General features: G+C 40.1%; 1 protein-coding gene across 5 annotated transcripts in view; it reads left to right on the forward strand.

The window, feature by feature from the left end:
- The first annotated feature begins 1,116 nt into the window (after nucleotides 1-1,116).
- The window catches only part of LOC131552000 (dynamin-3-like), a 39,397-nt gene continuing 20,513 nt past the window's right edge, over nucleotides 1,117-20,000 (forward strand). For 4 of the 5 annotated variants that reach the window (XR_009273872.1, XR_009273873.1, XM_058795335.1 and 1 more), the window contains exons 1-11: nucleotides 1,117-1,308; nucleotides 1,703-1,953; nucleotides 6,673-6,746; nucleotides 6,931-7,080; nucleotides 9,031-9,234; nucleotides 11,268-11,366; nucleotides 14,119-14,279; nucleotides 14,378-14,520; nucleotides 16,475-16,610; nucleotides 16,685-16,752; nucleotides 17,753-17,891. Coding sequence is in view for 3 of the 5 variants with exons in the window: in XM_058795335.1 (XP_058651318.1) it covers nucleotides 1,793-1,953; nucleotides 6,673-6,746; nucleotides 6,931-7,080; nucleotides 9,031-9,234; nucleotides 11,268-11,366; nucleotides 14,119-14,279; nucleotides 14,378-14,520; nucleotides 16,475-16,610; nucleotides 16,685-16,752; nucleotides 17,753-17,891 (1,335 nt within the window). In the remaining 2 variants the exon portion in view is untranslated. The remainder of the gene's footprint in view (nucleotides 1,309-1,702; nucleotides 1,954-6,672; nucleotides 6,747-6,930; nucleotides 7,081-9,030; nucleotides 9,235-11,267; nucleotides 11,367-14,118; nucleotides 14,280-14,377; nucleotides 14,521-16,474; nucleotides 16,611-16,684; nucleotides 16,753-17,752; nucleotides 17,892-20,000) is intronic. The other variant, XM_058795326.1, reaches the window with a different exon arrangement.

The raw sequence follows: 20,000 nt of genomic DNA on the forward strand, positions 1-20,000 counted from the left end.
GGACTGGACATCTGTCCCTTCCCAGTGAGGACAATCACTCTGACCCCTCGCATCCAAGCCACCTCCTTCTCAGATCTACCTTATGAACACTTCAATCTTCTCCCATTGTGCAATAACCTTATACTTATTTGTTACCACCTACATCCTAGTATCTCATCCTATTCTATTCCTTTTCTAATCTATATATAGTACAACTGCACATACAGTTTATTCTCTCTTTTTTTTTCAATTTATTTTTTTCAATTTTTATTTATGTTTACATATGTGTACCTGTAATAAAAGACACTCAGATCTAATGTAAAAAACTACAACAACAACAACAAAAAAGGGGTGATTTACAGTTACTATATGAGAAATTTAACAATCAAATCAAGAATCAGCCATTAAACAGACAAATGAAATACCAATGATTTTGTTTCTTAGGAAAGTTTCGCAAATTAAACTAGAATCCATTAATCTTTGAGAGGAGATCCTCTGTCGTGGATACACGGCGACATCTGCTGGTAATGAGGAGAAATGACCTACAATCAATCTCTTCCCAGAACCACTCATATATATATATATATATATATATATATATATGATCAGAATCAGATACAGCCCTTCAGTGATTGGTGGGTTTGATTGGGTTTGTTGGTCTCGTAAGCTCTGTTTTCTTAGACTAATGCTCTCTGGCTATTAGTGGAAGTCTGATTTACAGGCGCAAGGATATAATATGTATAATATATAATATGTATGTGGCTACTTCGTTCAGTCGATTTCAGCTTCGAGCAGCTTCACTGAAGAAGAGGCGGGTTTGATGCGTTACGGAGGAGGAGTCTCTCATGAATATTAATCGCGTAAAGGCACGTTCATCCTGTAGTCCTAACCGATTGGCTGACAGGCAAGACATTTGTTAGCGAGCGCACGTCAGCTGACCAATCAGCGCGAAGGCTTGACTTGTGAATATTAATTAGATATCGTGACCGAAAGCTCTAGTAGACTTTCCACGCAACCGCAGCCCGATCATTAATAATCATGAGCGAGCGGTATTCTCCGCAGTGTGATTGGTGCAGCGCCGCGGGACCTCCGTCTCTGATTGGTCGCGTCCTGCGCCAATTGCTCGACAGCGTTGCATCGTAATTAGTGCGGCTGCGTTGCAGGGCGATTAATTTGTCATTGGAGAGAAAGAGTATAGGATGAAATATCGTGACATACAGATGTGTTCATTCCGACGATAACACGACTCTGTGGCCTGGGCTTCTGCAGCATCAGCAGCGGGATTATAGCTTGTGCGGATTCAGGCGGCGCAGGTGGAGCAGAGTAACGGTGAGTATGAATCATGTCAGTTTATATGGAGGCGATGGGCCGCGCGATCATGGCGTAGCAGATCATTCACATCTCTTACAGATACAGATACATGCTTACACCATCCATACCAATACAGTTATATATCCCTTATTAATGCATCTGCAGCCTTTATGTAATTCTCCGTATAAATGCATCTGCATCTCTTCTGTCATCCGTGCGAACAGATACAGGCCTAACGTTACATCTCTTATGATGCATGTTAAAAAACATAAATGTGCAGTAACATAATGCCGATGAAATGAGTGATGCTGAGGAGATGCTGTTGCTCTGTCAATCAGTGTTTGCGGATGTAAAAGCAATTGCGCAATGTTTGTGTGTGTGTGTGTGTGTGTGTGTGTGTGTGTGCGCGCAGCTGATGCGCGTCTAGATGCGCGCTCCTCCTCCTCTCTATCTCTAGTCCAGACACTGCCGCATCACCTCCATCACCTCCATCACCTCCATCATGGGGAACCGGGGCATGGAGGAGCTGATCCCGCTGGTCAACCGGCTGCAGGACGCCTTCAGCACCATCGGGCAGAGCTGTAACCTGGACCTGCCGCAGATCGCGGTGGTGGGCGGCCAGAGCGCCGGGAAGAGCTCGGTGCTGGAGAACTTCGTGGGGAAGTGAGTGAAGGGCATTACAAGCGGTCAAATTATGATTTTGTACAATTGAGATTTATACCTCATCTGAATGCATAATCTCTCCATTGATGTATGGTTTGTTGGACAATATTTGGCTGAGATACAACTATTTGAAAATCTGGAATCTGAGGGTGCAAAAAAATCTAAATATTGAGAAAATCGAATTAAAGTTGTCCAAATGAAGTTCTTAGCAATGCATATTACTAATCAAAAATGAAGTTTTGTTATATTTACGGTAGTAAATTTACAAAATATCTTGATGGAACATGATCTTTACTTAATATCCTAATGATTTTTGGCATAAAAGAGAAATGGATAATTTTGACCCATACAATGTATTTTTGGCGCTTGCTCCAAATATACCTGTGCTGCTTATGACTGCTTCTGTGCTGCAGGGACACATATGATGTGCTACAGTATAAGACGAGTACCCAGTGCGAGGCAGTAGTTTTGACTGAGCTTGAACTGTTATTCAGGGCAGAGAGCAGTAACTGATGCAATGAGAAAATCTATTGGTGATCCTGCTGAGAAACAACAGGAACTATCACTGAATTTGTCATTTTTTTAATGGTTATATTGGGAACTGCATTGGTTTTAATGGAACTCTACTGGTCGCTGGTAATGTGTTGCCTATATTGATGGCTTGTTAAAACCACTAAATCCAAATAATGCAGTATGGCCCCAAACACACTGCAGGAAATGGCTTTATTTGGGGATGTCCCGATCAGGTCTGTTTGTGCTCCAAACCCATCCGAGTCATTGAATATTGAGTATCTGCCGATACCGAGACCCGGTCCGATACTTGTATATTCCTAGTGTTTAGTGTACAATTCAAATACACTAAAGTTATCAAAATCAATCCAATGTATACAGAGTTGTGCAGACAGTAAAAGTAATATATGTGTATATAATATAATTCTGTTCTGTTCCTTTTAATGGAGGTTTTTGCCCCCTACTGCACGACACCGGTGTGACCGCAGACGTAACATAAGGATCGGGAGAGGAGAGCCGATACGATCAGTTAAAGAAAAACACTTGATCAGCCCCGATCCTTGAGATCAGCTCGGGACAGTTAACAGCTGGCGGTTTGTTATGTTTTTAACAGAAATTCTGTGATGGCTAAATAATGGTAATTATATTATATCAAAAATATTATGGTACCCTTAAAGACCCTAAGGATGCACAACGTTAAACAGAAATGAGGTGGCAAAGCTTTGCATAACAGTATAAATATGCATGTTAAGGATCTGGAGCGAATGAATGGATGAAATTTCACGCAGATGTTGAGGAGGCTGACGGATCCTCCACCCACGGGTGATGGTCTAAACTTGGGCTCGAATACAAATGTGCATTGAATACAAATTAATTAGGCTAATTCTGTTAAAAATTCTGTGCATTCTCAGAAAAAAAGGTACAAAGCTGTCACTGGGGCAGATAAAGTTACAAGAACGCACCATTTAGGTACTAATGTGTATCTTTAAGGTATTAATATTCACCATTTAGGGGTGAATTAGACTTTGTGCCTTTTTCTAAGAGTGTGAAATGCCATGCCAAGCTTGGACAACGGTTCCTGGGACTTTAGGTTGTTTGCTGTAGGCGACTGTGAGACTGGAGCTGATGTAAACTCTTGACCTGCAAATTCGCATCATATGAAGACAGGATTGCACTGAAATAGATTATATATTTGTACATTTTGACTATATTATTGAATTGTGTTTTTATAAATCTTTAGAAGGATGTTACAGTCATCCAGCTGGCAGGTTATGAACGCATGGATAGTTGTTTTGGCATCTGTAAAGTTACGGGAGGAAGGAACACGAAGAGTTGAAAGAACGAGAATGTTATGATGTGGTTTATGCGGTGATTAAAGAAAGATTGAGGAGTCAAATATAACGCCTAACCAATATACTGTCAACATCACAGCAAAGATCTGAGTGAGAAGATATTAGAGATTTGGGCTGAACTAGCATGATTTCAAAGTTTAATTTTAGAAAATCAAGACGGATTTTTAAGTTTAGGAATAGAAGCGGTCCGAGAAATGAACCCTGAGGTACGCCTCTGGAAACTAAGGCAGCGTGTGATTGTTTGTTAATACAGACAAACTAATGCAGTCACTGATATCGGCTGTCAGACCGCAGTCGACAGAGAAGTGAGGGTTGGGTTAGGTTATATACGGTATATTTATATAGCATTTTTCACAGTGCATATTGTCTGAGAGCAACTTAAGAGAAGATATTCCTTCATGCCTCGAGTGAGCGACACCATGACGACTGTGACAAGGAGAAAAACTCGATCATGAGAGATTTAGGTCCAGATGGAGAAACACCTTGAGATTCAGCTGGAAAGTCAAACGTTCTACTAACTATTTTGTGTTTATTACATCATTTAATGTATTCAATATGTAAGACAGTGTTTACATTGTAAGAGTGTGATGGTGAAGATGGATTGAGCTTGACGTTCTGCTTGTGTGAGTGGTTTGTATTTCTGTAGCTTAAATATAATCGTGAGTAACTGTGATGCTGTTTGTACCAGACCAGACTGAGACAGATGTTAGATGTACAGATGTACAGTCAAACCAATAATTATTTCAGACACCAGATATCATTTTTGGTATTTTTTTACTAGCGGGTGCAGGACACTATAGCTCATTTATGTAAGTGAGGATAGCAAAATAAAGTAAACTGTGACATATTATACCCAAAGATTCTTCATACAGTGGACTACCAGGAAAACTGATGAAAAATTGGGAGCAGAAATTTAACCTGAGCATGTTTTGTTTAAGTGTTTTTTCTTTAATTGCTAATGTGATCTTTTTACACACAGACTGAACAAAATGAAGCATTGATTGGTAATTAGTTGAGCTAAATTGGTTTTATCTAATTGTGTTTTTAAATTTAACAGCTGACAGCTATTCAGCCGAATTCATTACATACCTTTCTATCAAAGTTATCTGACTTTATCAAGATCAGTTTATTCTGACTCAGTAATAAAATATGAGAAGAACTCAGAGTTAAACTATTTTCTAAACTATTGCGAATAAACTGTGATAAAATGTGAGTGTCAGTCCTGTGTCGTGTGTCCGTATATGGTCTTTTTCCTGTCCTTGTTTAGTTTGATTATGATTCTGTTCAGCTGTGTGTGTTTTATCCTGTGTATTTAGTTCCTGGCTGTGTAGTTCCTTTTGGTCAGATCTACTCGTTACGGTCCTTGTGTTCCTGTGTGTCTCAGCTCTGTCTTGTATTGCCCTGTTGAGTTGGATTAAAGACTGTTTATTTTGAGTATTCTACGTCTCCGTGTTCCTCGTTCCTCCCCGCTGTGTGCACCGTGACAGTGAGAAATGTTGAAGGTGTCTGAATAAATTTTGGTTTGACTGTATGTCTTGTGAACAGATCTTCAGTCTCTACTCAAACGGCTGGAGACTCTTGAACGTTTCCAGGAAGGCTGTTCCAAAGCTTCCCAATACAATAGTATAATGCAATATGTTCGTATTATCATCAACCAATATGACACAATATCCAGTCGAGTAGCTGATATCATGCATAACAATCCACTGTACTGATTGAAACATACACAGCATCACTGAAATTAAGCATTTATAACACAATTCAATTAAAAAATACTGGAAATATCAGAATTTTCATTATTCTTTGACAAGGTTGTTAGTAGATTTTGTATTCACTTCTGTTAATTGGCCATTCATATGCAGCAGTTGATGATTTGCATATGCACTTAATTATTATAATAATAATATGATATGAAAATGCTGGCTGATATCCCAGTTTATCACTAGATGAGACATAACTCAAAATTCAGACAACAGTAGATATTAGAAAACTAGCTATGTTTCAATCCAACGATTCGAATTAAACTTGTGTGTAAAACTGGAACATCGCATAAAACATTTGCGAATAAAGCACCGTTTCCATCCAACGAGTCAACGAGAACAAAATCATCACTTCCTGATAAACTGGCACGAAATATCACTAACCTAGGAGAAGATGCTGAATATAATAATTTTCATATATGATAAATGACTAGCGTCTCGGAGCGAGCAGACGAGACACAGTAACTGCAGTCAGTGCTTCGGAGGCGGATGCTGCTGTTTGTGAGACAATTATACAGAAATACTCTGACGACTCTCAGAACGACCCAAACAACATCTCAGACGCTGTGAGCGAGACCGGGCCGCTGGTCAGTCAGGTTATCCCGTCCCATCACGCAAACTTTTTTTTTGAATGCACATGGAGGAATTTATTCAGTAAATGTGTTTCCATCATAGTTTATGCCCTTTTTTTTCTTATCGGATAAAAAGTTTATCCTACTCGAATGTGCACATAAGTTTTTTTTTATGTGCATTTTTATAATTTGTGCGCATCTTGGCATTTCCAGTGTTTTTTTTTTTTTATGTGATGCTCCAAAATGCGCATAAAAATATGTGGATGGAAACATAGCTAGTAAATGTTCATGATGCTTGTAAAGCAGTAGCAGTAGATTTAGACACGGTTTTGTTAATCGGACAAGCAGGAACAGCTGTGATGCGTCTGATTAACTGGCGCTTCACTGTAATGGTGCAATATAACTGTACAGACATCTCCAGAACGGCAGGGAAGCACACGTATGCGCTCCAGCGAGGAGTGGTGTTTCTGTGCTGTGTTGTTGATTTGAGCGTGTCCAGTGAGATGGACTCTGTGTGTTTTCCAGGGATTTTCTGCCCCGTGGATCCGGCATCGTCACTCGCAGACCTCTGGTTCTTCAGCTCATCAGTGCAAACACAGGTGCATCTCAGATTGAGTTAGCAATTATCATTCAGGAAAAATCAATATCTGAAATTCTGTTAATTTAATCTTGGAGTTTATTAACTCATTTCTTCAAATGTTTTACGTTTTGCTTATGATGGTTTCCAGTCAGTCGGTCTGTCTCTGTCTGCCTTAACATTCGCGTGTCGTCTTGAATCTGCAGAGTGGGCCGAGTTCCTGCACTGCAAAGGGAAGAAATTCACCGATTTCGATGAGGTCCGTCAGGAGATCGAGGCTGAGACCGACCGCGTCACCGGGGCCAATAAGGGCATTTCCCCCGTTCCCATCAACCTGCGGGTTAATTCCCCACACGGTACTGGAAGACACATCACAGATCCTCGCATGTTTTAAACAAAATCTTACTGCTTGTGGTGGGGCCTGTTAGACGGTTTCTTAAAAAGCCTTGTACATGTACAGGTGAATGTACATGTAGTCCTGAACCATGTCTTTGTAAAGCATTTTTGGATTTAACAGCCCACAGGGTCACACATTTCAAGATGTAAAATGCAGCACAATTTATATTCATTGGAAAGTCTACTGGGGTTATGAGTAGTGGTCGACCGATATTGGTTTTTTGACAGCCGATGCCGATATCTTGGAAAGCAGGGTGGCCGATGGCTGATATAAAGCAGATATTATTTTATTTATTTTAATTAATATTTAAGATATTAAATGTGTAAACATGTGTAAAATAAACCTACTTATACTTTAAATGACAAAGTATTTTTCGCAAATAAATATTTAATAAAAATATAATTAAAAAGGAAGTAGACACTGTAACCAACAGGGCACTCAGTATTCTGGGAAGTTTGTGTGCACTGGGAATCATATTTTCTCAAATAAAGCCAAAGTAACACTCATTTTACATACAGCACACAGTGAAAATGACATGAATATGACAGCGGGCAAATGCATAAAGTGCAGCATAATTTGGAATCACGAGTTTAAAGTTTCACGAGTTCACACTTACATATAATAAACAGAGTAAAGTGTCCGAGGGGGAGGGCTCAGAGCACCCCCCCCCCTTATCTTGTTAATTAGGTTAATTATCTGAACGTGCTCCTCCCGGACTTTGTTAATAAAACATAATTTGTCGATCGCGCGTCTCCAGTGAAGCTGAACTCTCCTTCTGTCCGCATTCAATTTCTAGGGGGTTGCTATGCGATTGCTAAGGTATTCTGGATGGTTGCTAGGGTGTTGCTATGCAGTTTCTATGATACTTGGGTTGGTTGCTAGGGTGTTGCTAGGGTACTTGGGGTGGTTGCTAGGATGTTGCTATGTGGTTGCTAGGGTACTCAGGTTGGTTGCTAGGTTGGTTTGGCTAGTTGCTTAGAGTGTTGCTAGATAGATAGATAGATAGATAAGAAATATTAGATAAGTTTGAATGGATTAGAAATAGTACATAGAAGGGAAGCTTCATTGAGTCTCAAGGGATTCTGGGAGTTCAAGACACGCAGAGAACACGTGATCAGGCAATATACAAATGCACACTTCACACGATCTCTCAGCTGGATCTGACTAAGTCTGCAAGGTTTGTGAAATTAAATGTTAATTAGACATTCAAAGATTTGTTTAAATGATATAAATGTGTATTTGCTGAATGCTAACAGCAAACAAGAAAGTATTGTAATGTTTGCCTTTCTATTAGTAATAATATAAAAGCAATCATTATAATAATTTTTTGTATACATGTTTATTCTATGTGATTATTAGACAGACTATTATCCATATTAGACAGAACTGTTAAACGACGACAGCGAACAAGAGAGAGAATATGGGCTCGGTGTTTTCAGGGGCTGCTGTTCTCAGTGCCGTCAAATAAAAGTCCCGCCTCGAACGCATCGGCCAAACAGAAAAAACGTATCTGCTGATACCGATATTTGAAAAATGCCAAATATCAACCGATATATCGGCCTTGCCAATATATCAGTCGACCACTAGTTATGAGGTTATGGCGCAAATCACAGGTTCAAATGTTATTCATTCGATCTTCATCACAGGCGGAGCGAGTGTAAGGCTCAAGCCCCCGGCCACGGGTCTGAAATTAACATGGGCTTGCACAATTAAACTAAATCTATTACCGCTGTCGCGAAGAAAGAGAAAATGAAATAGTAAATGGGGAAATTTAGATTTCACGATGATTAGGCTGCGTTTAGCCTTACCCTGGAGTTGGTTCTGTCTCCGCCTGTGATCTTTATTCTCTTTCATTTTCCTTCATGAATGTCTTGGCTCACATGTCATCTGTCCTCTTGGCTGTGTGCAGTTCTGAATCTGACCCTCATCGACCTGCCGGGCATCACTAAAGTTCCTGTCGGAGATCAGCCGGCCGACATCGAGCATCAGATCCGAGACATGATCATGCAGTTCATCTGCCGCGAGAGCTGCCTGATCCTGGCCGTCACTCCTGCCAACACTGACCTGGCCAACTCTGACGCGCTCAAACTGGCCAAAGACGTCGACCCTCAGGGTGAGTGACCTGCTGACCTCCTGACCTCCGGTTGCATAAAGCACATTACAGTGTCTCTATTATGTGTTTTTGGAGATGATCTTTCATGCAGTGTGTAACAGCTCTAAGTGAATGAAAACATCCTGCAAAGTGTTAAATCTGAAAGTGCACCGTGTATAAAGTTATTGTCTCTCAAAAGAAAGAGTCGACTCTGAATCATTGAAACGAGTCGTTTTTAAAACGAATCCCAAGCCGTTTCAGATTGACCTCAACATGAAACATTAGCATATTGCCGCCCACTTGTTGGTCTTTTCAGGTTGGTCTGAATGAAAATGCAAATTCATTCTTTGCCACTGTGTTCGCTTTTGGAGCATTAAAAATACTGGTTTCCCCAGCAACGCTGTACACAAAGCAGCACTGCCTCACAAACACTGCTTTATCAGGCGTTACAGGCGAGATGAGATGAGACCAATCCACCAATCACTGCAGATTAGCGTCACGCAGAGGAGGGGTTTGGAAAAATTAATCATTGAGCGAATTGTTTGGGAGTCATTGAGCAAATAAGGTAAAAATAAATGCATATTATAAGACAATGAAAGTGTTTTTTGACCTTGCATGCATGTCAACCTGTTGTTGAGGACTCCCGAAACCAAAATATGAACCTTTCATTATCCATAATTTAAGTGTAATTTTCCCTAAAGATAGCCTTAAGTTTCCCTTACACTTAAGGGCATTGCATAAAATATCCTTTAAATGTTACTTAAGGGTTTGTTTGGGTGAAAGTCAAGTCAAGTCACCTTTATTTATATAGCGCTTTTACAATACAGATTGTGTCAAAGCACTTAACAGTATCAAATTGGAGGATAGAGTGTCAGTAATGTATAATGATAAGATTAAACACTCAAAATGAAACATAATAACCCCTTAGAATTTCTCTTAAGTATCACTTAAAACCCATTGAGTGTTGCATAAAGTCCCTTAACTGTTTTTCTAAGTATAACATACGGTGTGGAAAATGTAACCTTAAGCGTTACACAAAAGTCTTCTACAAGACATGATCGGCTGCTTTATATGTTAAACAGATTTTAATTTACGCATTTATTCACATATAAACATTGATCAAATTACATACAGCACATACTGTAATTAGCTCAAGCGAGAGAACAAATTTATATTCTATAATATTTTATTCCTGTATTTTCCTACATACAACATGGAGATGACTTGGAAAACACACATAAAACATATATTGTTGCAATCGTGTGTTTGTGTTTACATTTCTGTGAATCTGGTTTGGACTTTCAGCGCGAGAGCACCCTCCAGCTTCGAGTACGAATGAAACACACGCTGCATGAGAGTTCAGCACTTTAATGTTCACGTCGTTTTGGATACGAATAAAACTTCATGCTTAGACTATCTTGTCTCTTTGCATTTAAATATAGATTTATTCACACTAGTCTCTGAAAACCTCTACATAGACAGAAATGATGAGAGCTCTTTATTTGTTGTCCAAAGATGAATAAAAGTCTTACGGGTTTGAACCGAGGGTGAGTAAATGATTTTTTCTGAATTATCAACTTGAGTTTCCGTCTCGTCTGGTCCTTCTCTTTCATATTTGGTTGTCTTTTTTGTTTTCCTTATCCATGTTATATTGTTTTCTGTGAAAACTTACACTGCTATCTGCATTAACAAAGGGAAGTGTTTAAGGGATTATATGCAACACTCTTAAGCCAGTCTCGTAGGAAAGAGAAAATTACACCTTAAGTCTCATACTTAAGGGAAAAACTTAAGGTGCTTTATGCAACTGGGTGCTGACCTTCAGCGCTTCAGAGCAGAGCTGGTGTATCTTACTCTAGTCCTGCTCTAAACCCTTTAAAAAATTACACACCAATTCCTCATGAGAATAAGATTTTTCTGTGTGGCTTTTGGAGCCGTGGTTTAGTGGTAAGACACGAGGGAGGTTCGAGTACCACCCCTCCCTCTTTCTGCCGAGCGGTAGGTTCTCGCGGTGGTGTTTGGTGTAAAGTTCTCACTGAAAAGCGTTTCTGTTACAGGCCAGAGGACCATCGGTGTGATCACTAAACTAGACCTGATGGATGAAGGAACAGACGCGCGAGACGTCTTGGAGAACAAGCTCCTGCCTCTGCGCCGCGGTGAGAAACCATCGCTTCTGTCAACGCCTTTCACTTCAGACTCTTTCCAGTTATATGCTTTCAGCTCTCATGCCAGTGATGTTTGGTTTTAATTAGGGATGTCACGTATTTATTTGTTTTTAATTGCATGATGTGCTGATTAATGAGCAGTGTTAGGCACGTTACTTTAAAAAAGTAATTCGTTATAGTTACTAGTTACTTCTCACAAATAGTAACTAAGTAACTGAGTTACATCATTATAAAAGTAACTAATTACCAGGGAAAGTAACTATTGCGTTACTTTAAAAAAAAAAAAAATTCAAATATGTCAAATAACTTGGATGCCCCCAGTATTAAATATGTTAAATGAAGGAAATGGACACTAAATAGAATAAATTATCATTATAATACATTGTACACTAATCTACACTATTTTAATGTTACTGTGTTACTGTGGGACAATGTGAGAGACACCTGTCAAATTCAATATATTATTGTAAATATTATCAACCCTCGATGGGCACCTTGGCAATAGAATTGCCATTGGCTAGTAAATTTTTACTATTGGCTAGTTCACCAGACTAATATTAATTATCTGATATACTATTTTATATCATATACAGTGTGTGTGTGTGTGTGTGTGTGTATATATATATATATCTTATGTTTGTAAAATGGCAGTTTTTTTTAAGTATCTGACACTTAGCATCAGTCAGTCAAGCATTATAATATGATATTATGATAATTTAGCATTGTATGATAGAACTTTAGTAATTAGAATAACCATGTATGGATGCATTTTTGTCATGTTGACTGAACTTAGGACTGGTGTGGTGCTTAAGATATTGTTTGTTATTTAGTGTTTCTATAAAAAAGGGGGGGAAACTAAAAATAATAGGCTAATGATAAGATAACAAAACTACTACGAATTCCACTACTAATAACAATATAACACGCACTAAGGATTAATGAGCTGCTGGGTTCATGAATATTAATCACGTTGTCTGCTTTCGCTCGAATTGATTTGCTGAAATCAAAACAGGGACGATAATAGGTGAGCGCCAGCCAATGAGATTGTCGTTGCGCATTAGCTCCGCCCACTACCAGAGAAACCGGCAGTTCTTAAAAGCTGAAGAATTCCAAAGGAACTCCGTTATTTTGACAAGAAAATACAACAAAGAATATCGTTTACATGTAGCGCGTCACTTCTGCATGTCTCTCGCTCTGTCTCCTTCTATGTGTGCGTGAGACAAAGCGACGGCGAGCTGTGCGCTTCACACTAGAGTTTACAGCACGTCAAATACAGCTACACTGCGCATCCATATTATAATAAATTATAGTAACGTCGCATTTTATTGTCAGTAACGGTAACGGCGTTGTAACGGGGGAAACAGTAATTCGTTTGATTACTCGTTACTGAAAAAAATAACGCCGTTAGTAACGCCGTTTATTTATAACGCCGTTATTCCCATCACTGATGATGAGTTACAAATTAATCACACATCAATGTCAAATTACCTCCAAAAAGATAATTTTGTCTCATTATTGTGATAAATCAGAAAAGCATTTAATAGACTTTAGGAAAGAATAGCTTTATAAAGAAATATTTCAGTTCAGCATTGCAGAAAGAATGAAAATAAATGTTTTAGTTTTCTTTATGAATATTGAAATTTGAAATTATTTTAAAGAAATGAAATGATATTTTCAATATAAAACTAAAAGAAGGTGGTGGCCGATCAGTGTCTTAATGAGTGAGTCACTGAATCATTCACTCAACTGATTCGTTCAGATATCTGACTCATTCAGTAACGAATCACCGATGCGTGTTGATCAGAGCACTTTTGCTAAACTGTATCATATGATATAAATATAAGAGGGTGATTTTTAAATTTTTTGCCCTCATATCTTGAATGTTAGGCACTTCCTTTGTCGGATTGCCTCTTCAAGATGAATTGCTTCATGTGTTCCCCAAATTGTAAGTCGCTTTGGATAAAAGCGTCTGCAAAATGACTAAATGTAAATGTAAATGCACCTACAACGTGCATACACTTGGCTTATTACACACACAGGGACACGCAACAGCACACAAACATGCCAAATATTAAAAATGAAAGGATTACAATGTAAAAGATTATTATTGTGTAGGCTACATAAATGTAAAAATGCCTACATGTCATAATGGACAGTCATTGCATGTATCAGGCTACCTCAGCTCCGTTTGCTCTCTGGAGACGTGTTCAGTCTCGTGTAGATCCGCCATGACACGAGCGCAGCTGGCTCTTAGAGGGAATGGGAGATGAGACTCTCGCCGACCATTTTTCCCGTCGTTAAACTAGCAAAAGTGGATTCGGACATGGCCTAAGTGCACCTGTGCCGTGCGCTTTAGACCATGCGCTTAGATCGTTAAAATAGGGCCCCTAGTTTTAATATTCCAAAATATTGAAAGACTGAAACTGTCTGCAGACTCCAGCCTCTCTTTGTCTCTTTCTGGGGTGAATTCACTAAATCAGAGTGATTTCTGCCCAAACACTTACATTTTATTCACTGTCCAGTTCAGTCAGGTCCAGACGTGCTGTAAGCGTGAGGTTTTAGAGTCAGTCACTGTTGCTCTTTTCAAACATGCCTCAGTCGATGCATAGCTGCTGCGTCCAGCGCATGATGATCGAATGAAGCATATCTAGTGTTGTGCGGCTGAGCTCGCGTTAAACGCCCAGTAAAGCAGATCACAGAGAAAACCTTTTCAGTGTTTGCAGTGAATCATTTGATCACACAGGGTACATCGGGGTGGTCAACCGCAGTCAGAAAGACATCGACGGGAAGAAGGACATCAAAGCTGCTCTGGCAGCAGAGAGGAAGTTCTTTCTGAGCCATCCGGCCTACAGACACATAGCGGACAGCATGGGCACCCCACACCTGCAGAAAGTCCTCAATCAGGTACTGTGACCGCGTCCATTCAAATCATCACGGGTGACCTGGAGACGTTCATGACTGCATATGCATTTAATGGAGCGGCTGCGTCTGTGTTTTCACAGCAACTGACCAACCACATCCGGGACACGCTGCCTGCCTTCCGCAGTAAACTGCAGTCGCAGCTGCTGTCGCTGGACCGAGAGGCCGAGGAGTACCGGCACTACCGGCCCGACGACCCGTCACGCAAGACCAAAGCCCTGCTGCAGTCAGTGCACGCTAACACCAGACCGGTTCAGTCACTCACAACCAGAACCAGCCATCAGTGCACGGCATTCACTCGTTATAGATTAGAATGTATTTAGGTTGATTCAGTGATCTGATAAGAAAAAATAAGATTTAAGGTCACTGAATCAAGCAAAAAAACTAAATACATATACGTAATGACCAACACAATCTACCGATGAGCGTAGAGCCGATGATAATCAGGTGTGTGATCGAATAACAAGACAGACGCTAAATGACATGCTTCATTGGGCTTTAAATAATGGCACAATTATCAGTAAGAAGTAGAAAAATCATCTTGATCATGATTGATTTAACTCCTCTCCTCACATTAAAGGGGTTCATCGGATGCAAAATTCACTTTTTAAGTTATTCAAACATAAATGTGTGTTGGAAGTGTGTGTACACATCCATCCTATAATGATAAAAATTTTAAAATCCTCTTTCTCAAATCAGGCTGTTCTGAGATTCCTGTGGCCCCTCCCACAATAGTTGATTGACAAGACTGTCTTACCTTAGACCCGCCCTGAGTGAGCTGAGAGCTGTCCGTCATTTACTCCCGACATCTGAGCCGCTGAAGACGCAGAGTATTAACGTTACTTTCGTTTTGAAGGAAATGCGCTGATCCCGATCTGTATAAATGCGTCTATGTTCGCGCGAATCATTCGTGATCCAGCTTCATCTACAGAAGAAGTGCGTATAAGGGTTTTTATGAATCTTTCGCGGCTGAAGTTTACAGTCTGCTCGTCACCCCACGGAAGAGAGGGGCGGGGTCAGCAGAGCTCATTAGCATTTAAAGCAACAAGAATGGCTTGATGAAAGCAGAGCTGATTTTGACAGGGTAAAAAGGTGTTTTTTACACTATCATTGAGAAATTTTAACCAAAGTAGGTTATAGACTTTTAATTAAGACCCTAAAGAATCATATCAACTTGTGCAAAATGGGCATCCGATGACCCCTTTAATGCTGTGTCTGAAAGAGAAGCTAAACTGAAGAAAGAGAAACAAATGCATGCAATAAGATCAGCCACAAAAATAACTGTGTTCACGTCTTTTCATCGCTGATGTTTCACTGCGTGTCTTTAGTGAATCCTGATGCCAGAAGAGGTTTGCTGTTAGTAAATCTGGCCATGAGTCTGTCCCATTCAGGTTCAGATTGTGTTAAATCTCACTGCGTGTTCCAGATGCACATACAGCATACAACACAGCATCATCATCGCTGAACAACTGCAGTCTGAATCACATAACAAAATAATGCTTTGGTTGAATTCAGCTGTCCTCAGTTAGTCAAGGGAACACGTCTCAGTTTTTTTTCTTTCAATTAGCTTTACTTAAAGGGATAGTTCACCCAAAAATGAAAATGTGATGTGTATCTGCTTATCCCCAGGGCATCCAAGATGTAGGTTTCTTCAGTAGAACACAAACGAAGATTTTTAACTTTGTGTATGTTTTTTTTTCTCTCAAAGCCATGAGTCCCATTGACTGCCATTATATGACTGACAGACTGCAACGGTTTGAGTTAAAAATTTCTTCAGTAGAACAGTCACCTACATCTTGGATGCCCCGGGGATAAGCAGATAAACATCACATTTCCATTTCTGGGTGAACTATCCCTTTAACAGTATCAAAATTGAGTTTTATTCATAATTTAGATTACATTCAAACAACGTCCATCAGGAGTCTCTTCAGACAGCAAACAAATCACACACACACATATGTACAGTATATGTGAGGAAATTCATCAAAACAGCAAGATTACGATTACTTTGATTAGTTCAGTCCTCACATTTACTATGCATACCTCTCTGTTGCTGTTCAGATACACTGTCCAGATGCAGAGGCCTAAATCAGAGCTGGTTTTATGTCATGCATCACACTAGATTGAGTGTAAAACAGAAGCGAAGCGTCGGTCAGGACAGAGTTTCTGTGCGTCTGCAGGATGGTGCAGCAGTTCTCGGTGGACTTCGAGAAGCGCATCGAAGGCTCCGGTGATCAGGTGGACACTGTGGAGCTGTCCGGAGGAGCCAAGATCAACCGCATCTTCCACGAGCGCTTCCCTTTCGAGCTGGTCAAGGCAAGTCAGCCGAACCCTGCGACTGCGATCTGTTCTTACCGCTTCAGCCTAACCTGACCTGTGTTCTGTGACAGATGGAGTGCGACGAGAAAGAAATGCGTCGGGAAATCAGCTACGCCATCAAGAACATCCATGGCATCAGGTGAGGTTTGTTTCAGTTGTTCGCAAACAGACGTTTTTTCCTCACGATTACTGTAGGATCAGGGGTCCCATTTATAAAACTCTGTAGATTTCATCCTAAAAGTGTACATGGGCACAAAAGCTCGATTTTGCATACGTACAAAAGTTTTCAGATTTATAAAAGCATGCGTACGCCGGAACCTGCGCAAAAATCCCTTTATAAACCCCAGTCAGGGAAGACTGTGTACGTGCATCTCCACCCCGACGACTCCCAGAAAACACCATATATGGAGCTTACAACGCCTAGTTATGCATAACCTCATCTGCATATCATTTCCATGCATATTCCCATCCAGTCATCCAATATCCTTGTTATGTTTTAGAATAAATATATCAAAATATTCATAAAAACAAAACTGTTTAAAACAGTTATCAAATAAATATTTTAGAATAAAGTTATAAAGAATAAAGTTGATCTCATTCTTTTACACTGGCTATTTTTAGTGGAAACAGGGCTATATTTATTGCAGTGTAAATACAATCGTCTGACTCTTTAAAGATGAATTATTGTGCACCTATAGCACTCCTCGCTGTCATTAAAACATAGCATGCCTCAGGAAAAGTGATCAAGCGCATCCACTACAAATATGTCTAAATTCATATAGCCTTATAACTTCTGCATAATGACTTTATGTAATTTCAATGCTTATTTCCATTATGAGAGTGGAATATTTAATGTAAATGTGTATATCGACATGAAGTAAACAACGATTTTAAACTCTGTTTTCATTAATTTTCTCACTCCTGGAATAAGAGCTCGTACGCATGGGTGCAGGTGCGCACATTTTCCCGTCAAGTTTGTTTTTATAAATCCCACCTGTTGCGTAGGAAGTGGCGTACGCCTGCTTCAGGGCAGGTTTTGTGCGTACGCAGCGCTTATAAACGAGGCCCCAGATCGGTGCGTTTTCTGGTCAGGTGTGTGTTATAAATCAGCGCTGAAGGTAGCTGTGTTTCTTCTGCAGGACGGGTCTGTTCACTCCAGACATGGCCTTCGAGGCGATCGTGAAGAAGCAGATCGTGAAGATCAAGCAGCCGTGTATTAAGTGTATTGATCTGGTGGTTCAGGAGCTGATCAACACGGTCCGTCAGTGCAGTAATAAGGTGCGTCGCTATACAACACAAACACGACTGCATTACTCACAATTCAGCATGAGTGCATTATTTCTTATATGAAGCTGGCACGTCTGAATCATGTGACTGATGTTAGGAGCTGTGGCATATACAGCGGGAGCTGAGACGATTTATTCAGTTGGCCATTTAATCTTGAATGACAAAATAAACTTGGGACAAGACTGATGTTAATAGTTATTAAACACAATGAGTGGCTAATAAAAAAAAAAAGAATGATAAAATACACACAAAATTATGTCAAATGCCCATGTTGGTGAGTATTCACGTAAACAGATTAGAGTAGTAAATTAGAATATTAGATGTGTATCAGCGTATTGAATCCATGCACTAGTTCTTAATTAACCTGCTGCCGTCTGTCATTAAAGCAGCTGTATGTAGTTTTGTGCATGATGTACGGCGGCCGAGAGAGCTCAACACATGCAAATAGAAAAAGCACCAGCAAATTAAGAAAACATCTTCATCAGTTTGACAGCAGGTGGTGCAAATGATCACAACACAAACCAACACAACGCACGCTGCAATGGTTAGCTAACTATGGTTAGTGTAGTAAATCCATGGTTAGGGTTTAATTATAGTTGTAACGGGGTCAACGAGATGTGAGGCGTGCGAATCCAATTGCAAAGCTTTATTAGTCAGAGACATGGTCATAACAGGCAGGGTCACACAAATGGCAAACGGGTATATAGAGGGCAAGGCAGAAGAGTACTCAAGTGAACGGACGTGGTCTCCGATCGGCGAACAATATCCAGAGGGCTAGACGAGAGGGGTATTCCAGGTACACGAGCAATAATCCGGGCAGGGGCGAACAGAGTCCGAGACAGCAGGCAAAGGGTTAATCCAAGATACAACGGCAGAAATCAGAACACGAGGAAACAGGCAAGGCAAGACTAAGACAACTAAGCGGGCTCCGTAGGGTAGCTATCACTGGGGGAGAGATAAACGCTAGACACTACAGGAACTAAACAAACACAGAAAGGCTCGGTAAAGCAGCTATCGCTGGGAGAGGGATATATGCAGAACTAAACACAGAGCTAAACAGAAACACAGAATGGCTTGGTAAGGCAGCTAACACTTGGAGAGTGCTACACACAGAACAATACTCTGCAAACTGTGAACGGAAGTCCATGGTTTATATAGGGTGTGTGATTGTGTGATAGCTGTGTGACCAGAGCATTCAGCTGTGTATGTGCAATGGATGATGGGAAATGCAGTCCAGTGTATGGTGTGAGAGTCAATGTGGTGAGCGAGTGACCTCTGGTGGTGAGTGAATGGAAGTTCATAGACCGGATTCGTGACAATAGTAACCATTTTTTGTTTTTATTTATTTTTTATATAATAAATGTATTTAATTAATTTTAATACCGTAGGCTATGGTTAATTTTTGTGAGGGAAGTTGTAAAAGCAGGTTAGCCAGCTCACAAAACCTTTCACAGTTACAATAACTGTGTATTTCGTCAGATTATTATAGCCCCAAAAAAAAAAAGCTGAGGAATCGTATGATAAAAAAATCACAAGAAACTCATGAGTTCCTGGTGGGACTGATAAATGCCATGCATTAGGTCTCTGTGTCTCAAATGCTGCAGGCCTCGGCCTTTTATTCATCGTTCTTCATTACTGCTCAGTGACGTCGAGTCAGCGGTGCTTAGCTGATTTTCACACAGATGAAGCACACGTGTAGTTCATCACAATAATTCACCTAAAACACTCATTATTAGCACCTCTATTTTCACCAGTGTGTCTCTGAGCCGTGGAGCACCTGCATCAGGACACAGTTACTGGGTCGACTCTCAGACCCCAATCCATTAGATGACCAAGAAGAATCATAGCAGCAGTCCGTACTGTGCACTAATAGAGATGTAACGATTGAAAATTTCTTATCACGATTATAGTGACAAAAATGTTCACGGTTATCAGTATTATCACGGTGTTGTTCAAATGTGCTGGAGATGTTCAAAAAGTACCGACACATAAATCACTAAGTTTTATATTTAAAAATCAACAAACAACAAATAGAATGACTTTTTGTTTGCATAATCAATAAAACAGTAACATTACCAATGATGTTCGGATATTAAATGA

Source organism: Onychostoma macrolepis, chromosome 02, assembly GCF_012432095.1.
Source record: "Onychostoma macrolepis isolate SWU-2019 chromosome 02, ASM1243209v1, whole genome shotgun sequence".
NCBI classification, from domain to species: Eukaryota; Metazoa; Chordata; class Actinopteri; order Cypriniformes; family Cyprinidae; genus Onychostoma; species Onychostoma macrolepis.